This window comes from Drosophila persimilis, unplaced genomic scaffold (genome assembly GCF_003286085.1).
Source record: "Drosophila persimilis strain 14011-0111.01,24,50 unplaced genomic scaffold, DperRS2 tig00000622-arrow-arrow-pilon, whole genome shotgun sequence".
Classification (NCBI taxonomy): Eukaryota; Metazoa; Arthropoda; class Insecta; order Diptera; family Drosophilidae; genus Drosophila; species Drosophila persimilis.
Genome location: NW_020825326.1, coordinates 869,625 through 893,211, shown reverse-complemented (window position 1 = coordinate 893,211; position 23,587 = coordinate 869,625). Strand labels below are relative to the sequence as shown.

Below are 23,587 nucleotides of genomic sequence, written 5' to 3'. Positions count from 1 at the left end.
GTTCTTCGGTAGCAAACTACAAAATGGCGTTGCCTGTTGTCCTTTTGTGTCCGTCTCTCTATTGATTTAGCTGTGAACGTCTAAATGAGAGACAAAGCTGGGACATAAATTCGCCAAGTGCTTTTACCCTACTCGTAATGCGCAGCCTAGAGATGGTGAGAGGCTGAGGCTGAGGGTGAGGTGACGATGACAATGATGGTGATGCCTAGTGCCTGATGGTTGATGCTTGATGCTTGATGCTTGATGCTTGGTGTTGCAAATGTGGCATAGGGGTACCTCCTAGGAGATAGGAGATGATGACAGTGCCGGAACGAGAGAGAGAGAGAGGGAGAGGGAGAGAGAGAGAGAGAGAGAGAGAGAGAGAGAGTCTTTCCATATGGCAATGCATCAAGAGACAAAAGAGGAGGACCTGCAGATGCAGATGGAGGAGCTATAAAAGAAGCCAAACAATCATGTGTTTGCATGCAAAGAAGAGACTGGGAGACTGGGGGACGTGGAGAGGGAACTCCATTCAAGTGCTGTTACCATTGTTGGCTCAATGGCTGAAAATGGATAGATAATAACTTGTGAAAATAACTTTTGCACTTGAACGAGATCTGAAATTGTTGCTCCATTGGATGGGGAGCACTCGTACACATATGGAGAGCTGCATCCAGGGGAATTTTTGCTGTCAAAATCATGGTCCATGGTCCATGGTCCATGGTCCATGGTTCATGGGTGATTTTCGTTGTTGTTGTGGTCGGCACTGAAATTTCTGACAAATGCGAGTGCATCAAGTTCAGGCCTGGCCCCGCTGTGCCATTGAGCCACGGAGCCACGGAGCCAGTGCTAGACGTGTGTGTGTGTGTGTGTGTGTGTGTGTGTGTGTGTGTGTGTTTATAGGGTGTGGGGTGGGAATGTTGCTGCTCGAAATGAAATCGTTTCGATTGTCGCTTCAAGTGTCATTGAACGTTTGGGTGGCAAGAAAAGGGTGATACATATGAGTGGGGACGCGAGAAGGGGGTGTGAAAGATGTGGAATGGAATGGAGTGGAGTGGAGTGGAGTTGAGTGCAATAGCTCTCACACTTGAAACCAAATGCGACCTGCATTTCTTTCTCATTGGATCTATCGCGGATATCGATACCCCCCACCCCAAAGCGCCCCAAACAACCCCACCCAACAGCACCCATCCAATGCTTCAATGCATTGTGAAACTATGTATATCGCATTGCCGCATGACCACACTACAACGATCCCCAACTCTATCTCTGACGTGTCATTTGTAATTGTTAATTGAAAAAGTCAACAGCAGCGGAAAAAAAATTGAATTCGTGGCTTCTATAACATATGTATGTATTTTTCATGCGCTCTCTCGATCACTTTTACTGTCATTTAGAAATTCACACTTTTCGAGGTGTAAATGGAAGTGGAAATGGAAATGCAAGTGGAAATGCAAGTGGAAATGGAGGAAAGCCAGCATTCAGCAGGGCATGCCGTTGTTCGCTCGCCAAAACTTTCGCTTAGGGCTAAAGGGGGCTAAGAGGTGAGAGCGGAGTAAACGGAGGGAAGCCCGATCAGATCAGAGAACAGTATTCGGCATAAGGACCAATCAATGAAGACAAGCAGTAAGAAAAGAAGGAATCTACAGGAGGAATAGAGTAAGGAAAAGTGAATGGAATGAAATAAGCAAACTGCAGGAAAGTCTTTTGTGCTTGAAATGACTAATCGATTCGGCCAAACGATTTTCACTTAAAGGATCTAGATAGGGATTCTGCTGCCCCTCGATGCTGACCGATGTCAGAAGTTGTTGAATGCTTCCTATGTTGAATACAGATCTTAGACTTTAGAAAACGCTTTAGAAATACATATGAAACGTAACATACCAAATCAATAAATATGAGTATCCTGTGGTGATTATGTCTTTGACCATCAGGGGGCATCATCATTATCAGCAGCAGATAGGCCTGCTATCGGCTGGAAAGGCCTCCAATAGGTTAGATAAGGGACTGATAAGTCTATATAATGACGGAAGAAACGAGAGAGTCCGCATACAATGTACAAAATATTAGGTATAGGCTATATCCAGTGATAGTGACGCTGCAGTGGCGGCAATCGACAATCGGCAATCCGGCAATCGACAATCGCCGAAAACATTTTGAGGCGTATGCAATTACCAGAGGAGCTGGAATTGGAATTGGAGTTGGAATTGGAATGGGAATGGAAATGGGACGGGCCTTATAAGCGAAATGATGTCGACGCATCCTATGCTGTTTTTACGTTTTGGTGTTTTTGGACTTTTTAATTAAATTCACTTTCAAAAAAAAAAAATACCGCTAATCAGTTGAACAAAAGGCCAGCGAACATTTGCATATTTGTTTGTCTCGAATGAATATGGCAACAAAGTAAAGAAATATCCCAGCAAAAAACAAAGCACTGCGATGTCTTTTCACTCATTCTCCCCATCCCCCCACAACACCAACACCAACACCCCCACCCCAGCCCAGCAGGAGGCGTGGCTGGGAATAGATTGATCGATCTAGGCAAACAAATACGAATATACCGTGAACCCGTACATATGGTATGTATATTTTGCAAGTCTATGAAAGTGAAATTCCAGCAACCCCGTCCGCGAGATGAAATGCGGATTTGTCAGGCCCCTGAGGGGTCCAGCTACAATTTCCAATCAGCTGACTCCATTCCGCCACTGACGACCATTCATCGATTCCCCATCATCATCAATGGCACCAAATTAGTCAATACTTGTACACACGGAGTTGGTAGTCGGCTCAACGGATCCATTCGCGGATCGCGGATCGCGGATCGCGAATCTGTTGGGAGAGCTGATTTCGTACACGTATGTACATATGTAAGCGGTTCGCCTTAATTAAGACCAATCTCATCGGGAGTGAGTGTTACGCAAGTGCCTAATGTGGTTACAACCAAAGCGAAGCTGTGCAAGACCCAAACGTAAAACACAAGCTGGGAAGGCTATCCAATTTACTGGCAGCTCCACTTGCAGGTTCTGGCTGAGGCCGTTCGCTTATGGGAAACTTACACAGCAAATCGACGCCATCCGCGTTATTTGACGAATAACGTGCCGAATCTGCCGAATCTGCCGAATCTGCCGAATCTGCCGAGTCTAATGAAACAGTGGTATTAGCCGTTTGATGTGTTTCCATTGACTTGGAGGACTTGGAGGAGCTACTTTCCATAACCATCTTTTGGCATGCCCTAGGGTTAATTTATACATAATATAATATTTACACATATTGCCTCATCTTTTCCATACATATTTCCTGATATTTCCCATTTTCCATTCAATATACGAGTGTTCTTCGCAAAATATGCCCCAATTGTCTCCAAGTTCTTGCCTCATATTTTCCCCGACAATATGTGATTTGCGTATTAAAACTGTTTAAAATTTTCTCAAATGTAGCCTGCATTTCTATAGACCTCCTCTTATAAGTCAAATTCTTGTTCTCCTGCCATGGGAGACCGCGTTAAGTAGGGCCTAATCTCCCCTCCAGTGACTGTCGAACCTGTTCTCTCTTTTCCGACACGCCTCAGTGTTAGTTATCAGTGTCTGCTCAACCGGGGAGATTTCTTCTCCTTCTCTTTCGACCTGGCCAAGGTTAATCCTTTCGGAGCATCCTTATGCAACGATAAACGATAAACGCTTAGATAAGCCATGCGTTTTATGACTATTCCGCCAAGGGCCGAGCCATGGCCTTGTGGGCCCCAGCACCTACCTTTTGGGATGAGATTCAACGATTCACCGACTCAACGTTCCCATTTCCATAATGGGAATGGGAATGGGAATGGGAATGGGAATGGGGAGACAGACGACATTAATCTCGTCGAGCTGTTCCCGGCTGAAGTTCACAGTTCAATTGCGTTTACCGCTAATTAGTGGCCGGAATTGGAATTGCAATTGGAATTGTAAGTGCGACTTGAGGCTGCAGTTGGGGCACGTCGCACGGAGCTGGCGTGTGAGCCATTAACCTGGCACCCAATAGCTAGCCACCTTTAAGCCATGTCTTGAGGTTGCTGCCGTGTCTGGGAATGGGCTGGCGTATGGGGCATGGGGCATGGGGCATGGTGCATGGGGCATGGGGCATGGGACATGGGGCACGGGGCATTGGGCATGGGATATGGGGTATGAGGCATTGGGTATGGGTCTCTTGCTGTTGATTTTGTTCGGGCTTTTTCAAGTAACCGACGACTGCCGCAAGTCACTTTTATGTTTTATTTATTGATTTTATTTGTATAGCTTTTGCAGTTTTTGCTGCCCCTGTTGCTGCCGCTGTTTCTGTTGCTGGCGGCAATGTTATTGTTGCTGCGGTTTTGCGTACCATAATTATGTCAGCTGCAGTGGCACAGTCATAAATTTTCGCTCTTTTTCCGCTGTTTTCAAGTGAAGGGGTGGGGTGTGGTGGGGTGGGGTGGAGTGGGGCATAACGGTATGGTATATTAAGTACTACGGGTAAAATGTCTGCAAAATATTTTTGAAATTTATGATCTACTTGATGCCAAACTGATTTCATACCATACAAATGTACCTATGTACATACATATATGTACGTACATACATATACAGTATCATGTTATTGGGATTGGGGGGATCAAGATTTGCAGGTGTCACCCAAAAGAACACATTTTGATGTCAGACTTATCTCTCTCTCTTTGCAGAAGCTAAATAATCCCAAATATCCGAAATATCAGAATAATCCGAGCCGAATCGAGCCGCGATGCTCTGGCATCCACTGAATAACGAGAATCCTACGTAACTCTGCAGAAACCGCGGCCAAAGCGAAAGCCAAACACCAACAGCAGCTCCCATTTGAAAGTGAAACGGAAGAGATACGAGAGGATACGAGGTGCCGCAGTAAGGGGATACCATATCCCGAGCCCACACCACAAATCACACTTCACACACCACTCACACACACACACCATGGCCATGTTGGAGGCACGGCCGTACAGGCCCTTCAAGTCCAGCGAGGAGTATCTGGAGGCCATGAAGGAGGATCTGGCCGAGTGGCTGAGCACTCTCTATCCCGAGCTAAGCATCAATGCCGAGAACTTTATGGATCGCCTCGACACAGGCGTGGCTCTCTGCAAGGTAAGTCGCAAGTCATCAGAGTGTCGGGGTGCAGCGAGTTGCAGCGAGGTGCAGCGCGGGACCGTAAAATACAACTCACACTTTTCAAAGTGCTAAAAGCCCAACGGATTTCCATTTCGTCTTTTATGCTTTTTATGCTTCCATCACCAAAAAGCTTCTTATTCACCTCCCCCAGACTCCACTCCACTCCACTCCACTCCACTGCACTCCAGGAAGCGGGAAACGGGGTCACTGGGGGTTCATTGAGCCTTCAGTTGCTCTGCCTTTGCATTCGCATTTGCATTTGTCCCATTGCTGCGGCATCCTTGCGAATGTAAATGAGCCACTAAATGGGTGTGCGGCTTTGTGGGTGACGAAGATGGCATTAACTCAAGCAGAAATGCAGAAAATGTCTAAGGGAACAGGCAGGCGGACAAATGGTTGTGGAAAGAGCTCAACAAATGCACAGAAAAATTACGAGAACCGATTCATGAACTATTCCTGAAGGAGTTTCTCGGAGAAATCAGTTACCAAATCTATCTTCGGGACGGTCCGGTATTAGACAACATAACCGCATAACCGCTCGACCCCCTCATTCTTTGACGACTGGCTGGTGCTGATGCCGAGATGCCGAGATGCCGAGATGCCGAGATGCTGATCCCGATATGTCGCTGTAGAACAGATTGAGATCGTCCGGACTGGTCCGAAGCGTAAAAGAAAAACGAGTGATGCCGTGGAATTAGCATTGAACTGAAGTCGTGTTCCTGTGAGTAACTGCATCATTCGAGGCATTCCCGCCATCTCGGGCTTTGTCGTTTGTCTCCATTCTGTTTCGGTTTCGGCTTCGGCTTCGGCTTCGGTTTCGGTTTCGGTTTTGAATTCGTATTTGGTTTGCTTTGCTTTGGCTTTTTTCGGTTTGGCTTGGTGTGGTTTGATTTGGTTTCGATTGGTTTGGTTGGGTGGCACATGCCATAAGCACAACTCCTGCCCTGCCCTGCCCTGCCCTGAACTGCACTGCGCTGCACTGCACTGCACTGCACTGCTTTGCCTTGCCCCCTGTGATTGCGGCGCTGAGTGGCGCCAGTAGCACCAAACATCGTCACGCTGGAGGCCAATAGCAAGACCTCAACCCGTAGACAATTTGTCTTTACTTGTTGTTGGCGATGTTGCAGTTGTTGTCAGACAGACGTTGTGGATTTGTATCGGCAAAGAGATTGTAGCAGCAGCAGCCGAAGCAGCCTCATCGTGTGGTTGCCCCCTTTGGGGTCTCCTGCTGGGAGGCAGCATTGTTGTGGCAGATGCCGCCTCGATGGTTTCTGGTTTTTCTTATACTTTTCGGATTGTGCTTCGTCTGGGTCCGCCGTTCGTTCCTCGAAAGTAAAAACGTGTAAGAGCTGCGATGTCATTGCATCTCCGTCTGTGGCCGGGGAGGGACCATGGCAGAACATTGAAGATTGCCAGAATGGCCATCAATTAGTGTTCGCCGGTGTCGTCGAAGTCGTCGAAGTCGTCGAAGTCGTCGAAGTCGTCGAAGTCGTCGAAGTCGTCGAAGTCGTCGGAGTCGTCGGAGTTCCGTTCCTGATGGCAGAAAGAGTGTTTTTCTGTTGCTCTCTTGATCTGGGTTTGTGTCGAGCACTGTATTCTCTTTCCAAAGCTCATAAACAACTATTGGATTTGCTCCGGATAATGGATAATAGATAATAGTTTCCTCTATGAAGTACTTATACATACACACATTTGTATATACAGACATGCATATGTTCCATAATATGTTCATACACGCTAGAGCTAGAGTATTCGGCATTTGGTATTCGGTATTCGCTTCGTTCGGTCCGTTAGAATGAACGATTCAGCTTTCCCGAAACCTCGAGCCGCAGGTATCGTCCTTTTTACTGTGTCATATCCGAAATCTTCAGTTTTTTTTCTCCATTTCTCTCCATTTGATTTTCTGGTAGAGAGAACGAGAAAGCAACGCACAAACTTGCTAGTTTTGTATCTCTCCTTCTGCCTGCAAATATGTATTTACACTGAAAAAAACAAATTTCAGATATCATTTCAGCAAGAGAATGTTTGGCTCGCACTCGGGTTTTAGGCATTCGGGGTGATCCGAATATGACCGAAGGCAGAATCCGTTATGATCGAATGCATTAAAGGGGCACGCATCAATGTTTACCTTTAAGTATACATATGTATTTCATACAAATGTTATACATACTCGAGGTATACCTGTTTAAAAGTGTTTTACATTCTGATCAACTGGATTAAATACTTACAACTTAGACATGGTGTGTTTCTTTTTACCTCGCCATTTTTCTCTGAGTATACTCGCTCATCCCTTCGATCAGGACTCTATGGCGAACGTCTAGTGGCCTCCACCGAAGCTCTCCGCTTCGCTCCGCCGCCGCCGCCGCCGCCGCCGCCGCCGTTGTCTGTGCTGCGCCCCGGACGAGTGCTCGATATGGTGATGGATATGCGTGCAGCATAATCATAAAGTCGCTTTGATCTTCTGTCTGTGCTGTCTTGAAATAAATGAAATGACTCAGACTCAGGGCATACACGGGCATACAGTGGCATTTTGCGTAAGGCACACACGGGCAGCGGGACCGACCGGGAACTGTTCGGCGGAGCTGGGGCTGCCGGAAATGTCATAAGCGTAAATATAATTTTTGATAATTGTGTGTGTCACGAAGCGTTAATTTAACTTTAATTGAAACTCTACGACAGATCCGAGAGCTACAAAAAGGAGCGCGAACATGGGTGGAGTCGGGGCAGAAGCAAATCTCCTTGAACGGTCGGCAGTTCAGATACAGCGATCTGATGTCTTCATCATCTGGACAAGACCCGTAATTTCGTCTAGATGGCCACGTCATCATCACCATCTCCACCATCTAGCACTCAACTCCACTGCGACTGCTTGGGCGGCTGGTTCTACGTGCCCGGAGGCCAATTAGCCAAAGGAGATCGTTAGTCGTCTCTGGCGGTCATTAGCGAATTGTCTTAACGATCTGTACAACCAATTGCCTGCCAATTTATCTAGTTAATTATACGAATTTTCTATAGTTAGAATAGCCGTCTTCCTCCGTCCATTCCGTCCGAACTGAATATGAATACGAATACGAATATGAATGTGAATATGACATTCGTCCAGCCTGTACCCGCCACCTCAAGATGATTGTTGGTTTCTGTTTCTCTTTTGGTTATTTTTTTTCGGTATTTTGTTTGGCTTTCGTCGTCGGCGACTAATTGAATTTGATAAAAAGCCAGCGAATGCTTTTAATTGACCAAACACTCACTCACACACTCGCCAATTATCCGTTGATAACCGAACGGGGGCAGATAATGCGTTTCCACAGTCCCAGCTATCCGCTTCGATTAAATAACGCTTAAGTGGAGTGGAGTGCGCTCCACATCCGCAAGTCGAATGCCGGAATGTCGGAATGTCGGAATGCCGACTGCCGAAAGCCACTCCATTTCCGTCTCCGTGGCCGTGTCCGTGTCCGTGTCCCTGCCCGCACACACAACACACTATGGTGCACAATGGTCTTTGCAAGTTCTCCTTCTAATCAAGCAATGGACCCAATTGAAGCCATGGCATGGTGGCAGCAAGGAACGGACACGTGAGGTCAGCTGGCAGCTGAGGTCGATAGCTGCCACAAAATCCTTCTCGGAAGAGGAGGTCATCTCCCCCATTTTCATCTTCGGCAGCGCGGGTCGCAGCAGCCACAGACGAATTCGTGGTCGGACCATGCCACGCAATCTTCCGGCAGTCAGCTCTTGCTCAAGCAGCCCCAGCCCGAACTCCAAAGGGTTCGCGTCCACGACAAAGCGTCAAAGGGTCAGGATCCACGAAGACGTGCTCCCATTTCAGCAAATGGTCCAGGACGAGGAGACCTACCGCAGGCGTTGCGGCATAAGCCTCCAGCGCATCGGCAGCTCTTGTCATAAGCTGCTACCCCAACCGTTGAGGGAAATTCGGGAGACGCCCTTCAGCGGGCACATGCGCGGAACACTGGAGCAACGCGGAGTGAGCCTGTAGAGCCAAGAGCCTGGAGCCAATCCTGGCTGTCATCCAGCATATCCTGGCCCAGCCCCCTCAATAGACGATCGCCTTAATACTCGTGCCCGTCCGCGAGACGACCCTGAAAGTAGCAAAGACGGTGAGTGCCTACGACGCCCCATGAAATTCGCACCATTTGCTTGATCACGACCGAGGAGAGCAAGACGCAGCTGTACGATGATCAGGCAGGCTGCGCTCTGATGGTGAGCACTCCCTAGGACCTGATCCGCGGCCTGGAGGACCACCGCTTCAAAGTAAACCTGGACCGATCAACCTATCCTGTGGTGAACGGAGCTGACCGCATGCTGGTTTCGGGATTCGGAGGCCAGCTGTCTCGCATCATCGCCCAGGCACGCGACGACGCGCAGATGCTCTTCTGGACGGTAGACTGGTCACCTGAGAGAACGGTCATCGATAGCCCCGGTAACATCCTTATCCATACTGAAAGCCAGAGTCACGTCAACTATTTAGGCCTGTCGGGGCCTCCACGGCGGCAAGGGCCAGTTTGGGCGGGAGCAGGCCCTTCGCGGCCTTCGCACCAAACAGTCCACTATCCTCGTGGTTACCCACATCAGGTGGCGCGGATTCGAGCTTCGGGACTTCAAGTTTGTCATCAACTACGACTTTATATGTATTAGAGCTCTCGCTCTCACTGCATGCTTTTCCCATGCAGCTGTGTCTGTTTTTGCAGCTATTCTGTCAGCAAAGCTACTAGGAACACTAGCTGCGTTAGAGATGCTACCATGCTTGAGACGTACACAAAGAACCCCACAGCTTACGGGTATATGGGACAGCTTATGTGTATATAATGACCGACGGATTCATGTAGTCTTCTGTGTGTGTCCATTGGCGAGTCTTTCGGTACAGTACACTTGTAGTCGTTAAGTATATTAGAGACAGAAAAAGAATATATACAGCATACATATGTATCTACAACATCATGTCATACAAGTGCCAAGGAAACTGAAAGTTTCTGAAGGATCTAAACGTTTTTTTCTTTAGTTGGGTTTCTGCCGAATCTACATACGTACGTGCATACGTACATACGTACCAATGTACCTTTAGCAGTGCGATATGCTGCTGCAGAATCATTGATATCTGGCTCGTATCATCGCTCATTGCCTACTGTCCGGTTAATATATGTATGTGAATGTATATACATACATATGTAGGTCACGTCAACCCTGCTCCATTGATTGCTGAAGTTATTTGGCTGTTGTGCGAAAGCGAATGGAAATGAATCAAAATTCATTAGTGCTGAATTTATTGTGTGATCGAATATCTCTCTCGGATCTATCGGGTTGGTTGATTGCGCTGCAAAGGAGTGTATATCGCTCGTATATCGCTGCCCAATCGCTGCTCAATCGCTTTCCGAGTGGCCAGTGTTCAACACAGGTGGCTGACAGCACAGGGGCCACAGCTGGACTGGGGCTGGGGCTGGGACTGGGACTGGGACTGGGACTGGGACTGGGACTGGGACTGGGACTAGGAGTGGGAGTGAGACTGTGACTGTGACTGTGACTGTGGCTGGAGGTGAGGCCAGGCCGTGTCCAATCCGATTTTGACTTTATTAACGCTGCAATTTGTAGCGACCACTGGCAGTCCGGACGGGATCGGCAGTCAGAGTCAGAGACAGAGCCAGAGACAAAATTTAAAAACTCCAAGCGATTATTATTTTTTGCTGCGCGTGCTGGCCCCAGCAATCCCCCACAAATTGTATGCTAATCGCTTGGACCTGGACCAAGCAGACCCAGCCAATTGGCAGCTGTCTGAAGTGGACCTCAGCCTGGACCTGGACCTGGACCTGAAGCTGGACATGGACCCGTTGCCATTTGATTTTTTTGCCTTTGTGTGTGTGTGTGTCAGTCTGGGCGGGGCGGGTCGGTGCGGGGCGGTGCGGTTGTCGGGAAGTGTGTCTGATTTATGGAGTGTCGCTGACTAATTTGAGCTCTTCGAGGGAGCTTGTCCGGGAGTTGGAAAAAGCCCATTCTAGGGGCGGGAGAGCGTGACCAGGACTCGCCGAAGCACTCACGATCTATGCATGTTCCATAAGGCGAATCAATTTCTAAATTTGTAATTGCCTCTGCCTATAAGCGGCAAGGTCAGTGGAAAAGCGGTTCTAGGAGAAGTCTAGTCTGCGTCATTCAGTCAGCACCAAAACGGAAATCAATAGAACAATCGTTTAATCGATCAACAGAGTGACTTATCGCTGAGAAGTCTGCTCTGGCCACACTCCATTTGCTTTCACCAACTAATCCACAATCCGTAATTCGCAGTCCGCAGGGCTGAAACGGAACCATGGAGATTAAGAGCCATGTACTCCATGTACTACTCCACAGACCACTACAAATGCCAGCCGCTTGGAGGTGGAAGTGGAACTTAAAAACTGGACTTGGACTTCAAAAGGCCAGACCGCCTCCTCCCAGGTCGCCTGTTCCCACGCAACTTTGATGCGTGCCTGATGAACGCCGGTGATGCCACCATTTGTCGACGGTCAATAGCCAGTGCCAAAACGGTAACGATGGCAACAAAGGTACCAAAGCATTTCGCATCCACAAATATTGCGAATCGAAAAGCCAAATATGAAAAACCGCACAGCAAACACCAACAGAAACCAGAGAAACTGCGGCCCGTCGGTGTGGATTGTCGTGTCAACGTCGTCAATGTGCCAAGTCCAGGCCCCAAATCACAAAACGCAAAGCCCCAAAGACAAGCGAAGCCAAGCCAAGCCAAGCCAAGCCAAGCCAAGCCAAGCCAATCCAAGCCAAGATCTTGGAGTCACGTTTGTTTAATAAAATTAATATTTACATATGTTCCGTATTTACACACAACAAATGCTCCACTCCAACCCAACGAGGACAATGACGATGCCTCCGTTTTGTTTGGCTAAAAGTGGACAAATAGCCAAATAGACTCGGCCAGATCCAGACTCGGCATGGCCAGGCAATTTGCACGATCCGAGCGGAGATCCCCAGTTGGCCACCGCCAGCACGCACCATAACTCGTCCGTGATGATATCTCTCTCTGTCTGTCGGTAAAGGCGGTTTCGTGATCAGAGATCCGTGATCCGTGATCCGTGATCCGTGATCCGTGATCCATTGGAGAAACTTAAAAGGAGCAAGAAATGAGGTAACTGTGATGCATTCAATGCCTGATTTGGTAAAGGACGAGCATATTTGCGCCTGCTTACTATTTTGCACTGGTCATCAGCAATCTGATCCAGAAGTCAACTGTGAAGACTATTGGGATTATCTATTCTACATCAAATGAACATCATTCCGAGCCATATCTGCGAGATTGAGGATTACAATTTGCACAGTTTCTACGTTTGCACAGTTTACTTCAATTTTCAGCTGTTCGATGACTATCACATCGAATGCAAATCGTTCAAGATTACTTTCCCTGATTATAAAGATATAAAGCTTCAGTATACATAAGCTGAACAAAATAATGATCTTAGTTCTGAGATAAGAACTACTATAGCTGTGTCGGACTCAATACGAATCATTCACCTTTTAAGATTAAGACGTACACTGGTAAATCGATGCTGAGAGTCACCCTAATGTAAGAAATGGACGCTAATGGATCTGGTAACCAAGATCTGAGATCTAAGTATCTAAGCCACAAACTCGACAAGTATTCCACCGTTGCTCTATTTTTTTGATGTTGGTATTTTGGCTATCCCAAACAGGAAACAATCCCAAACCAAATCGGACAAATTGGACAAGCGCGACAAACAGATCTCGACATTTGTGGCTTGTTCTGGCTCTGACTCTGAGTCGGGTCTATTTCGATGTACGAGTATTTCTATTTCTGTTTCGGTTTCGGTTTCGGTTTCTTTATCTCCATCTGTAAATCCATCTGCATCTGTATCTGTACCTCTTGATGTTGTTTCTGGTGCTGTGCAAGTATTGTGTCAGTCTCGCTCTTGCTTTGGGGGCAAATACTTACTCGAGCACATGGACAGACTCCGATTTGGCCAGAGTCTAAATTCAAGTTTATAACTAAATATGCGCCAGCTAATAGGTACAACTCATTGTTGGTCCGTCTGGTGCTGGTGCTTGCCTGGGACTAGGGGTGGTGGGGTCTCTCTTTCTCTCTCTCTCTCTCTCTCTCTCTCTCTCTCTCTCTCTCTCTCCCTCTCTCTCTCTATCTCTCTCTATCTCTCTGTCTGTCTCCGGCTAACCTCGATTGCGTTTGCCACATTTTAACAACTTCACCCACATTCAAAATTCGTTTTGGCTTTGGCCCCAGCGACAACGACAACAACAACGAGAACAGCAACAACAACAACGACAGCAACAACACCACAACCAGTTCAGCTTGGTTCGGTTCAGCTTTTGGTTTTGGCATCGAAGTTTTTGCCAACTTTGGCGATAGCCAAATAGCCATCTGACTATAGAAAGACTTCTGCTCTGGTTATTGTTATAGCCAAACTGCAACGCCTTATTAGCCCTGGAAGGGTACGAATACGTGTAAGAGCTACAGCTATGTGCAAGCATACTGTAGTTATATTTCATCCATATGATAATGACAAAGACAATAACACTACAACTTGTAAAATTGTGTGAAAACATCTTTAGAATTAACCAAATTACATTTGATAACCATTCTTGCGTCTTTTAATAGACTTAACTTCACAAATGAAGTTGGCTTTATAGCTGGCAAAACGGTTGGTGCTGGTCAAGAAAATATGTCGGTATATGTATATATGTACATATATGTATTAAACACATACATATGTACGTGTGTAAATATGCAAGTACTTAATAGGGTAGTACAATAATAAGGTTAATTCGAATAACACATCAATTGCGGAGCTAATCAGCTTTGGGCTACTCGAATTTCAAGAGCACACTTCGATTTCCCGTCGAATGACTTATCCTATTTATGCCATGAGCTTAAATACCATTTCCATTCGTTCCGAACCAAGCGCAAGTTTCCGTTCCTGTTTTCGCCGGCAATCGTGATCGGTGATCGCATTCTGAGTGATCTCATTGAGACCTATCGATGCTGCTGATCGAATCGCCTCTCCAATGGTCCCATGGTCGCAGCGGTTTCCCACACACCGAAAGAGATGGGATGTCGACGGAGCAACAATCTTTTGGGCAAAATATAAATACTCGTAGATAACAGCAACAGCAACAGCAACAGCAGCAGCAACAGCATCAGACACACTAACAAAAAAGCCTTCTATGGGCATTATGGAAATACCGTTAATCGTCGCCCGGCCAAGATCAGAAGACCTCCGAGCAGGTGACCGATAGTCGCTCTCAGATCGATGGATCGATCATTGTGGTTAATGTTGTTGCTGAGGCTGTTTCGCTTGTGCAGAAATCATTTGCAAGCGAATACACTGATCGATCTATCATTGCCAAAGCCAAATACGATTATGTACCTACATATGTATGTACATAGTATGTATTTAGGCATGTGTGATGTGGGTAGAGGAAGTCGTTGAGAACTGAGAACCTTGAACCCAGGAGAGACAACAGACACAAAACACAAAAGAAACGTTGGAAATATGATTTTGAATGGGATTTTTTGATTGAGCTCTGAGCGGAGTGGTACGGCAGACCCCGAGTGGAGCTGAACTCAGCTGAACCGAACCGAACTTAGATGAGAACGGAGCTGAGAGCCTCAAACAGTCGTGCTTAGAGGCCAAAGCGGAAACCAAAAAGCGGAGTTGCTTTGTGGGACTAATCGATGAAGGCAGTCATTGACAATGCAAAAACAGTTTGAAATCCGCTTACCAGAGCGCACAATTTCTGTGTGTTTGTGTAATTGCAGAAATCAACTTTTGTTCGTTATTTACTTATTTCAATTTGGCCTATTGTATACCCTCTTGCAGAGAGTATTATGATTTTTACAGCATGTGTGCAAAGCCCTCTTAGATCCCTCAAAGGGTGGGGGGGGCAGTATACATATGTACATACTCATGTACATATGTATGTATGTACATATGTATATGCAATCATATGACTTATACAATATATTCCTGCACTCCGTCTGTGCTCTTTCCAACTTTCCACATTACGTTGTTTCTCCGTTATATCTGTCTCTTCCCACCAACGAAGTACTATCCTACCATTATATCTCGCTCCCTCCGCCATGGGGTGCCACAGGACGATGAAGACTGCGAGAGGAAGGTACATATTTATGTAACTGACATACAGATCTGAGAGACCCAGAAGGATATCGAAAATTTCAGCACCTTCTTGACTTGAATTTGTTTGTGCATTTCATCTATTTTTGTTGTTGTGTTTTGTCGGCGCGCTTTTATTTTGTTTTTTGTTTTTTTTTTTAAGTTTATTTGGCTTTTTGCGTAACTAAAACAATTTCATTTGCACTGACAGCGTCGCTGTCGCTGCCTCTGTCGGCGCCTCTACAGCGCCCGCGCTTACGACTCAGCCGTTATGGTTATAATGCGACAGAGCTTTTTTGCAATTGCTTTTAGCAGTCATGTAATGTTATTAACGCCATATTGACACACATTTTGCAGCAGGGCAGGCATGTTGGTAGGCAGACCAAACTGCAAGAGGGGGCCTGAAATCTAAGCTAATTACGTGACGGCAAACGCAACGCAGCCAGAGAGCAGAGAGCCTGCACTTGCAAGCCTCTCCTCCCAAGCAGACGCCTATGCCCTCGCATAGACTTCTTCCTTGCGCGTTTTCTTCCTCTGCCATCTGCCCGTCTGCCCGTCTGCCCGTCTGCCCGTCTGCCCATCCATCATACATCGCATCAACGTCACGTACACGCGACGTGGGTGGCGTGGCCAGATTGAGTGGCGGTGGCCCACAGGGCGACCCACTTTCGTCGTCTCTCTGGCCCTTGCCCTCGCGCAACGCGAAAGAAGAAGGAATACTAATATGAGGAGGCGAGGTTCAAGGGGAGAAGCATGAGAAGCAGCCGAGAAAGAGCAAGAGCAAGAGCAAGAGCAAGAGCAGGAGCTAAAGAGCGAGGCTAAAGTCACGTTAATTGCTTCAACACTTGACTCTGAAGATGCGGATGCGGATCCGGATTCGAATGCGGATATGCACACGGCTTGCGGATTGGAAGATTTGGGCACTGGGACATGGACATGGACATGGAAAGCTTTAAGTTCTTTGGCATTTATTTGCTGGCGAAATATCGCTCCTCCATTGATCCATTACCATTGGCGTCGATAAAAAACCACTGGCACGTGCCACACTGTTGATGCAAGAAAGTTATGATGTCATAATACCCATTTGCACCCTCTCCTCCCCCAACCTGCACTCTCCATCCTCAAGCATCAGTCGAGTTTCGAAAGTGAAAAGGTGATGTTGCCACTGTGGGGGGATTATCAAATATGCATTTTCGTCCGTCCGTCTGTCTGTCTGTTTCGGTCATTCTGCCGCTGTCTATGCATTTTTCAGAAGAAGACACAACAAACATTTGATGGTGCTCCCCTCACACGAAGACACGACACAAGTGACACGAACACACACAGATACAGATACAGCTACAGATTCAGATAGAAATGCACATAGACCAAGCGGGGCTTCAGTTCTAAGCGAAGCTACGATGTGCTGCGCTGCGCTGCTGCTCAGCTGTGTTGCTGCCAGCGATCAAAGTGAAACGAAACCAAGGTTTAACAGAGAAGGATTACTAGCTTCGAGTGTCGAAGAATTTGATACCCTTGCATGTAAATCGGTTAGGCGTCTTCCTGTGTGTTGGCCACTTCTGTAAAAGCATCAGAAATAGTAAAAAGCTAGGAGGCAATCAAAAAACTGGGTCGAATATGCTTCTTTTTTGTGGCAAAGCATAATACCCATAATACCCTCTGTAAGGGTATGATAATGCTGTTCGTGGGCAGCGCAGCGCAGAAGCAGAAGATGATGATGATGGGGGGAGATGCATTTAACGCCTCTGGGTAGCCAAAATGTATCGTGGGCGTCGCCGTTGTCCCCGTTGCCGTTGTCGTTGCCGTTGCCGTTGCCGTTGCCGTTGCTGTTGCCGTCGTTGCTCACCTGGCATGATAAGAGCCCAAGATGATGGAGAGGGAGAAGAGGAATAAGAGGAAGAACCATCTAATGAAAAGATCGACGCAACGATACCCTAACCCTAACGTACATAGGTCCGCGAGAAATGGAAAACCGACTGAAGCATTTAGTTCCCTTTCTTTGTGGCTCGAACTGATATGCATATTTACAATTAGACTACCTCTGTCATACCCATGCACTCCTTAGTCATTTCGCAGCAACGGCAGAAACGTCGGCAGAAGAGCAGCGTCATGCACGCTGGCTGTGGATGTCGTGCCTTTTGCTGCTGCTGCTGCTGCTGCTGCTGCTGCTGCTGCTGATGTGGCTATTGCTGTTGCTATTGCTGGGAATGCCCTTGTTTGGGGCTAGGGTATTATGGAAAGGTGAAACAATAAACACCAAATAAAGCATTTGTCAGATATCCATAAAAGATGCAGCGGAGAGAAGGAGAGGCAGAAATAATAATATTGTTTAAATATTAAATTATTACAACAAAATGTGCATAAATGAATATGGAATGATGCAAATGGAAATGGAAATGGAAATGGAAATGGAAATGCATGACACGTCGAGACACGATTACTGCTTGCGCTAGCAGCAGCGCAGTGCAGCGCAGTGCAGCGCATCGTATCGTCTCGAATATGGGATTCGAGCTTGGGGGTTCTCCGATGGCGGATGATATTACCTCAGACGTCAAATGTGCCAATGGCAAATTGTTGTGGCAGTGTGGTACGAAGGGGTTAGAGACAGGCAGTACGAGACTAAGTGGGTGAAAACTTCTCAGAACTAAAGTAAGCTGTGAAGGGGCTAAGGGGCTAAGGAGCTAAGTGGTAGTCTCCAGATTCCTGAAAGGCGGTAAAGCGATAAAGGATGCGAGTTCAACAGAAAATATGTATGTACATATGTACATATGTACATATGTTATGAGTGATGAATTCTCTCCCATATCTAGAGTGCAATAGGTGAGGGTAGGCCTGACATATTTCCATACAGCAAATTCGTTTCTCAATTTATGAACATACAGAACATGGCCGCGTTAATACTAGAATACTAGGATGTGGATGTGCACCCTCTTGATGTGTACTGTACTATTGCACATATTTACATACATGTACATACATAAGTGAGCGGTGAAACGAAGAGAAAAAACACTCTCGCGCATCTTTAATCGCCCTTTGTCCTGAATTTACCGTTCGACAAAAACAGCACAAAACAAAAAACCTGTCGAAATATCGTCGCAATGCTGATCGTTCAACGACCGTTGGGGTCTGTGGATCGGGGCTGTGGGGGACACGGGCCTGGGGCAGCCTAAAAATGTCGTGCTAAATTCTTAGGAAGCTTAAAAATAACAATTTTCTAGTTTTGTATTTTTGTCTTGACTTTCAATCGTGCCGCTCGCTGAAATTTTTGTCTGTGCTCATTGGGTATTTCTGCTCCTCGTTGTTGCAGCACGCGAACTATGTGCGGCAGGCGGCCGAGGACTATTTGGCCCGGCGACAGGCGCGCAACAAATCGATGACACGCTCGATGACATCCGGCCTGGCCGGTCCGATCCTGGCCCTGGGCAACATCCACTACCTGCCGGCGGCCAAAAGCGGTACCTTCTTTGCTCGCGACAATGTTTCCAACTTCATAACTTGGTGCAGGTGAGTGGTTCATCCCCAGCGGCAATCGATTCCCCTATAACTCAATCGATAATTCCTGCAGAAAGAGCCTCAAGATAATCGAATGCCTGCTGTTTGAAACGGACGATCTGATCATGCGCAAGAATGAGAAGCACGTGATCCTCTGCCTCCTGGAGGTGGCGCGACGAGGTGCCAAGTTTGGTACGTCATCTAGGGATTCGATTCACATTATCCCCCATCTTAATCACATGGTCTCCTCTCTCTTCCAACAGGAATGCTGGCCCCCATGCTGGTGCAGATGGAGCGACAAATCGATCGGGAGATCGCCGCCGATATCAAGGCCAATGGCGCCAACTCCTCGGACAGCGGGACACAGACGGAGGCAATCGCCTCCAGCTCAACGATTAGCAACATGGCCACATCCACAACAATAACGACAACGACAGTGGGCTCGGAGACGGATCTATACGATGACAGCGATGACTCGGAGAATGAAGATGATGCCGATGAGAATCCAATGCTGATGTACGGTCCCCAGCCCCAGATAGTCACCAACGATCTGAAAAGCCTCGATGAGATGGTGAGTGAGACCGACTTAGGTAGTCGGTTACTCGTATCTGTACCTTCACCTTTTTTTGTCTTTCTTCAACATTTGTTTACAAGACTGTAAATATTGTATACGCTTAAACGGCATTCTTACAACACGATACACTGGAAAAAGTCTGGCCGTGTAACCAACTGAGTTTCTAAAAGCAAGAATCATTGTGTTTCTGTTTCCGGATTGCCAACAAGTGGTCTAATTCTTATATCGTAGTGATTTTCTCACTCAATCCTTTCTGTTTCGTTCTAAAGTTATTCTGTTCAATTTAATTAAATTCAATTCAAGATCTGAACCCTTCGCAGAAAGAGCGACATTTTGCTTGTATTCCTTTGTAGAGCTTATCAAGAGCTTTAATTGTAGCATGATTCAGTGAACAGAAGAAGTCTATACCGGAATCTCGCTTCGAGTATTAGCTATGTATATTAGTTTCCTGTTTGGTGCCTTTGGGATTTCTGTGGCAGGGCTGTGGCAGGGTGTGTGTCTATGTCCCAGTCCCAGTACCAGTGCCAGTGCCAGTGTCCACTTCTTTGGGGTTTCTCTTTTTGATTGTACATACATATGTACATTTCGTTCATGGCCCAACTCACGATTGTTTTGCCTTCGTAGTGACCGCTGTCGTTGTTGCCACTTTTCTTAAGACCATTTTTAGCCATGGCTGAGCTTCCATTTAGGAACTTGGCCCAAAAGCAGCTAAACCGAAACCAAAGTCAAATGCAACCCAAACGAAAACAAATCTAAGGCAGCCTGGAGTGGGATTTAGTTGGGTGTCTGTCGGACACATTGTAGGGGATAGGATGCCAATTTAGGGGGGAGCAAAGTATCTCCTATTTCCGCCAATCCGACAGTGCGGCATGGAGGCATTGCGGCAGTCCGTCTGCCATGTTGAGATGTCAAATTAATTTGACAAGATGTTCCCCAATGGCGTCGTCGCTGACGATGTGCCAACAACTATTACAGCAATTGAAATTGTCAATGTAATTGCAAGTGTGACGACAGCGCCAGCATCACCAACAGCAGGAGGATGGAGATAAATGCAGGGAGGGTGGATAGATGGTAGGGGATAGATGCAGGATAGACGCAATGGAAATCAGCGACGTCCAGACTAATGAAAGCCATTCAAACATTTCCTCACGCCGCCAGCAACAGCAGCAGCAACATCTAGCAACGATCGACAGCTGGGGGATGGATAGATGGTCTTGGCGTGGACATGGACATGAAGCAGCGCCACAAGCTGTCCGGACGATCCTCCATCCTCTCGACTCCATCATGGCAGAGTCAGCCAATATATTTGTGCAGCAGCCAGAGCCGCAATATCGGAGGTAGCCACAGCAGCCAAATCAGCAAATAGCCTCAACAACTTGTCGAAAATCAAATGATGTGCCACCAACAGCATCAGCAGCAGCATCAGCAGCAGCATCAGCAGCAGCAGCAGCAACCACCACCACCACCAACAGCAGCCACTACTGAGGAAAAGAAAAAGGGGGAGAAAAGGGAAGCAACCACGATCATTTGTCGACTCGAAGCTGGAGACTCAGACTGAGGCTTTGGCACGTCCGCATAGCTGTCTGTCCCTGGCCTGTTGTCTGCTGTCTGTAGCAGGCAGTTGCTGCCGTGGATGCTTGTGGCATGCGATTTATGGTTAGCCCAGGACCACATCGCCCCATCTCCATGGCCAGCTAATCTCGTATGCGTCAGAGTCACGCCGATCCTCGATCTCTGGCAGAGATGCGAGATTCCCTCCCGATCCCGGTCTCCCCCACGGCCGAAAGATTTATTGTCAGCAGCTCCACCTAAGCACGCATTCAAAGCTGCCGAAGGAGATGCAAAAGTTCAAAGGTGCAAATGCGTTGCCCTCCCTCTCTATCCCCTGTACTCTGTCCTCTAACCCGCCCATCCATCTGTTTGGTCTTGCAACAAACTACAGTAGCAATGTGCTCGAGGAAATAGTTGGAGCCAGGATCCAGACCTCAGAGTGCAGAGTCAGAGCCCAGAGTTGGAGTTTGAGTGGAAGTCGGTGTCGGGCCAAGTCGTCATTTGTTGTTTGTCCGCTGCCGCCAGTTGGGACGGACAGAGTCGTCAGTTCGGGCTGATGCTGATACTGATGCTGAAGCCCAGGCTGGGGCTGAAGCACAGTCTGGCTCCCATGGACTGCTTGGCTCTCCCTAGGGCTAGGGTAGCACCTCTGCTGCCTCTCCGCGGATCATTTGTTGGTTGGACAATGGCAGCGCGTGAATTTATGCAGTGGAAAACTATTTGGTGACCCCGATGCTCGTCGTCGCTCGTCGCTGGATCAGCGTCAGCTTCAGCCGCGCACACAGCATCAGTATCAGCATCAGCTCCAACTGCAGTAGTCGGTCGCCAGTCAGTCAGGGAGTCAGTCCGACTACTGGGGTCAGGCTTATGCAATGCCGGGTGTTAGCGTCGGCCCACGAAGGTTGCTGGGTGGCAGGCAGGATGGCAGGGCAGTCCAGAAAGACTCGATTTACGGTACAGTGCCACCCAGAACTTTACGGTTTACGGATATCGAATTGGCTCATCGTATTAGAGCTTATCTTTAGATCAAGGTATGGAAACGATGATAAGGATCAGTTATCACAGCCCAAGGTCATATCGACTGAGATACCCTATAGAGCAAGTAATGTTCTCCTTGCTAGACCAGTTTACTGATATGGATTATCATGGATCAGGCATGATATCGCTGCCATAAACATATGTATGTATGTATGTATGTATGAACATAATCATAAACATAAAACATAAAACATAAACACATAGACACATGCGCAGCGATAACTGATCATGGAACATCAAATTATCGAATATACCAAAGCAGACCTCGCACAGAACGGTTGACACTTTCGGGGTGTCCGAAAAAAACACTCACATTTACGGACACATGGAGAAAAGAAAAGAGACAGAGAAGACCCGACCAAATCTGTTTTTGCCTAACTCGCTCTTCGCTCAAGCAAAGCCTGATTTTACATGTTTCTTTTGTTACTGTTGTTCATTGACCATTTTGTCGCGAGCGAAAGGAAAAGGTGTCTTTTGCGTCTGGCAACGATTACTTGCCTATGCATGTATGTACATATGTGCATATGTACATATGTAAATGAAAATCACATAACCAACTAATAACCAAAAATATGCAGAAAATTAAACACACAACGCAGGAACTTTTTCTGTGAGCGCTTGATCGAAAGTGTCTCTTTAAGTTGTTGTGAGACACGACCGCGTGTTGGCTCCACCGAAAACACGAAACAGATAACACAAGCGAAGCAAAATGTTCTGCAGAGTGAGGTAGGTACATACATACATACATGTATGTATGTATGTATATATTGCGCGTGCCCGTTTCCTGTTTTGTCAGTGAACAGACAGCAAAGGATCCCTATCCCTATCCCTATCCCTATCCCTATCCGTACCCCTATCGCATACATGTAAATACATATGTACATGTACATATGTATGTACATATGTATATCTTTAATTTTATTTTTATTTATTGTTATCTGGCTTTCCTAGTGCTACAAGCTAATTAGAGCACTAGTCACTAGATGCCACATTGGTTTTGTTTGGGTCAAACTAATCTTATATGATTATATAATCTTTTCTAATTTAGGATTACATATGTACATACATACATATGAACATATGTATATAACATTCTTTATTATTAATTATAGGTAATTTTTACTATTATTTTATTTGATCTCAATTAGGTTTTGAGATGTACAGTTTCTTAATCTACTATAATATGGGCTCTTAACTGTATGTATGTACATATTTGATTCCTTTGCAGGTTAGAGATCTGGTAGAGAAGTGCACATGCCCCTCGCAGTTTCCCATGGTCCGTGTGTCCGAGGGCAAGTATCGCATCGGCGACACCAAAGTACTCATCTTTGTGCGGGTGAGTATTCGTTGGCGGCTGGAATGCGAGGAATACAGAGGGAGAGTCGCTTATATTCGCGTGCCACTTTCAGATACTGCGCTCCCATGTGATGGTGCGCGTGGGAGGCGGATGGGATACCCTGGCCCACTACCTGGATAAGCACGACCCCTGCCGCTGCCGGGCCCAGCACCGCAGCTCGGTGGCCGCCCGCCTCATCCCCCGACAGTCTCCCAACCACAATCCGAGTAACGGCATCGAGCTGCACAAGGCTCAGGTGATATTCGAGCGGTAAGGGATTCGGATTTTGTAGTCCCTTCTCTCCTCTAGATCC

The 23,587-nt window shown here is 47.0% G+C and overlaps 1 protein-coding gene across 2 annotated transcripts in view; it reads left to right on the top strand.

Moving 5' to 3' along the window:
• LOC6600150 (GAS2-like protein pickled eggs) overlaps positions 1–23,587 on the top strand; it is a 57,533-nt gene that overhangs the window by 31,710 nt on the left and 2,236 nt on the right. For both annotated transcript variants that reach the window (XM_026990897.1, XM_026990898.1), the window contains exons 3-8: positions 4,670–5,102; positions 18,591–18,787; positions 18,849–18,967; positions 19,039–19,346; positions 23,167–23,274; positions 23,348–23,544. In XM_026990897.1, the coding sequence (XP_026846698.1) occupies positions 4,935–5,102; positions 18,591–18,787; positions 18,849–18,967; positions 19,039–19,346; positions 23,167–23,274; positions 23,348–23,544 (1,097 nt within the window). In that variant the 5' untranslated portion in view covers positions 4,670–4,934. The remainder of the gene's footprint in view (positions 1–4,669; positions 5,103–18,590; positions 18,788–18,848; positions 18,968–19,038; positions 19,347–23,166; positions 23,275–23,347; positions 23,545–23,587) is intronic.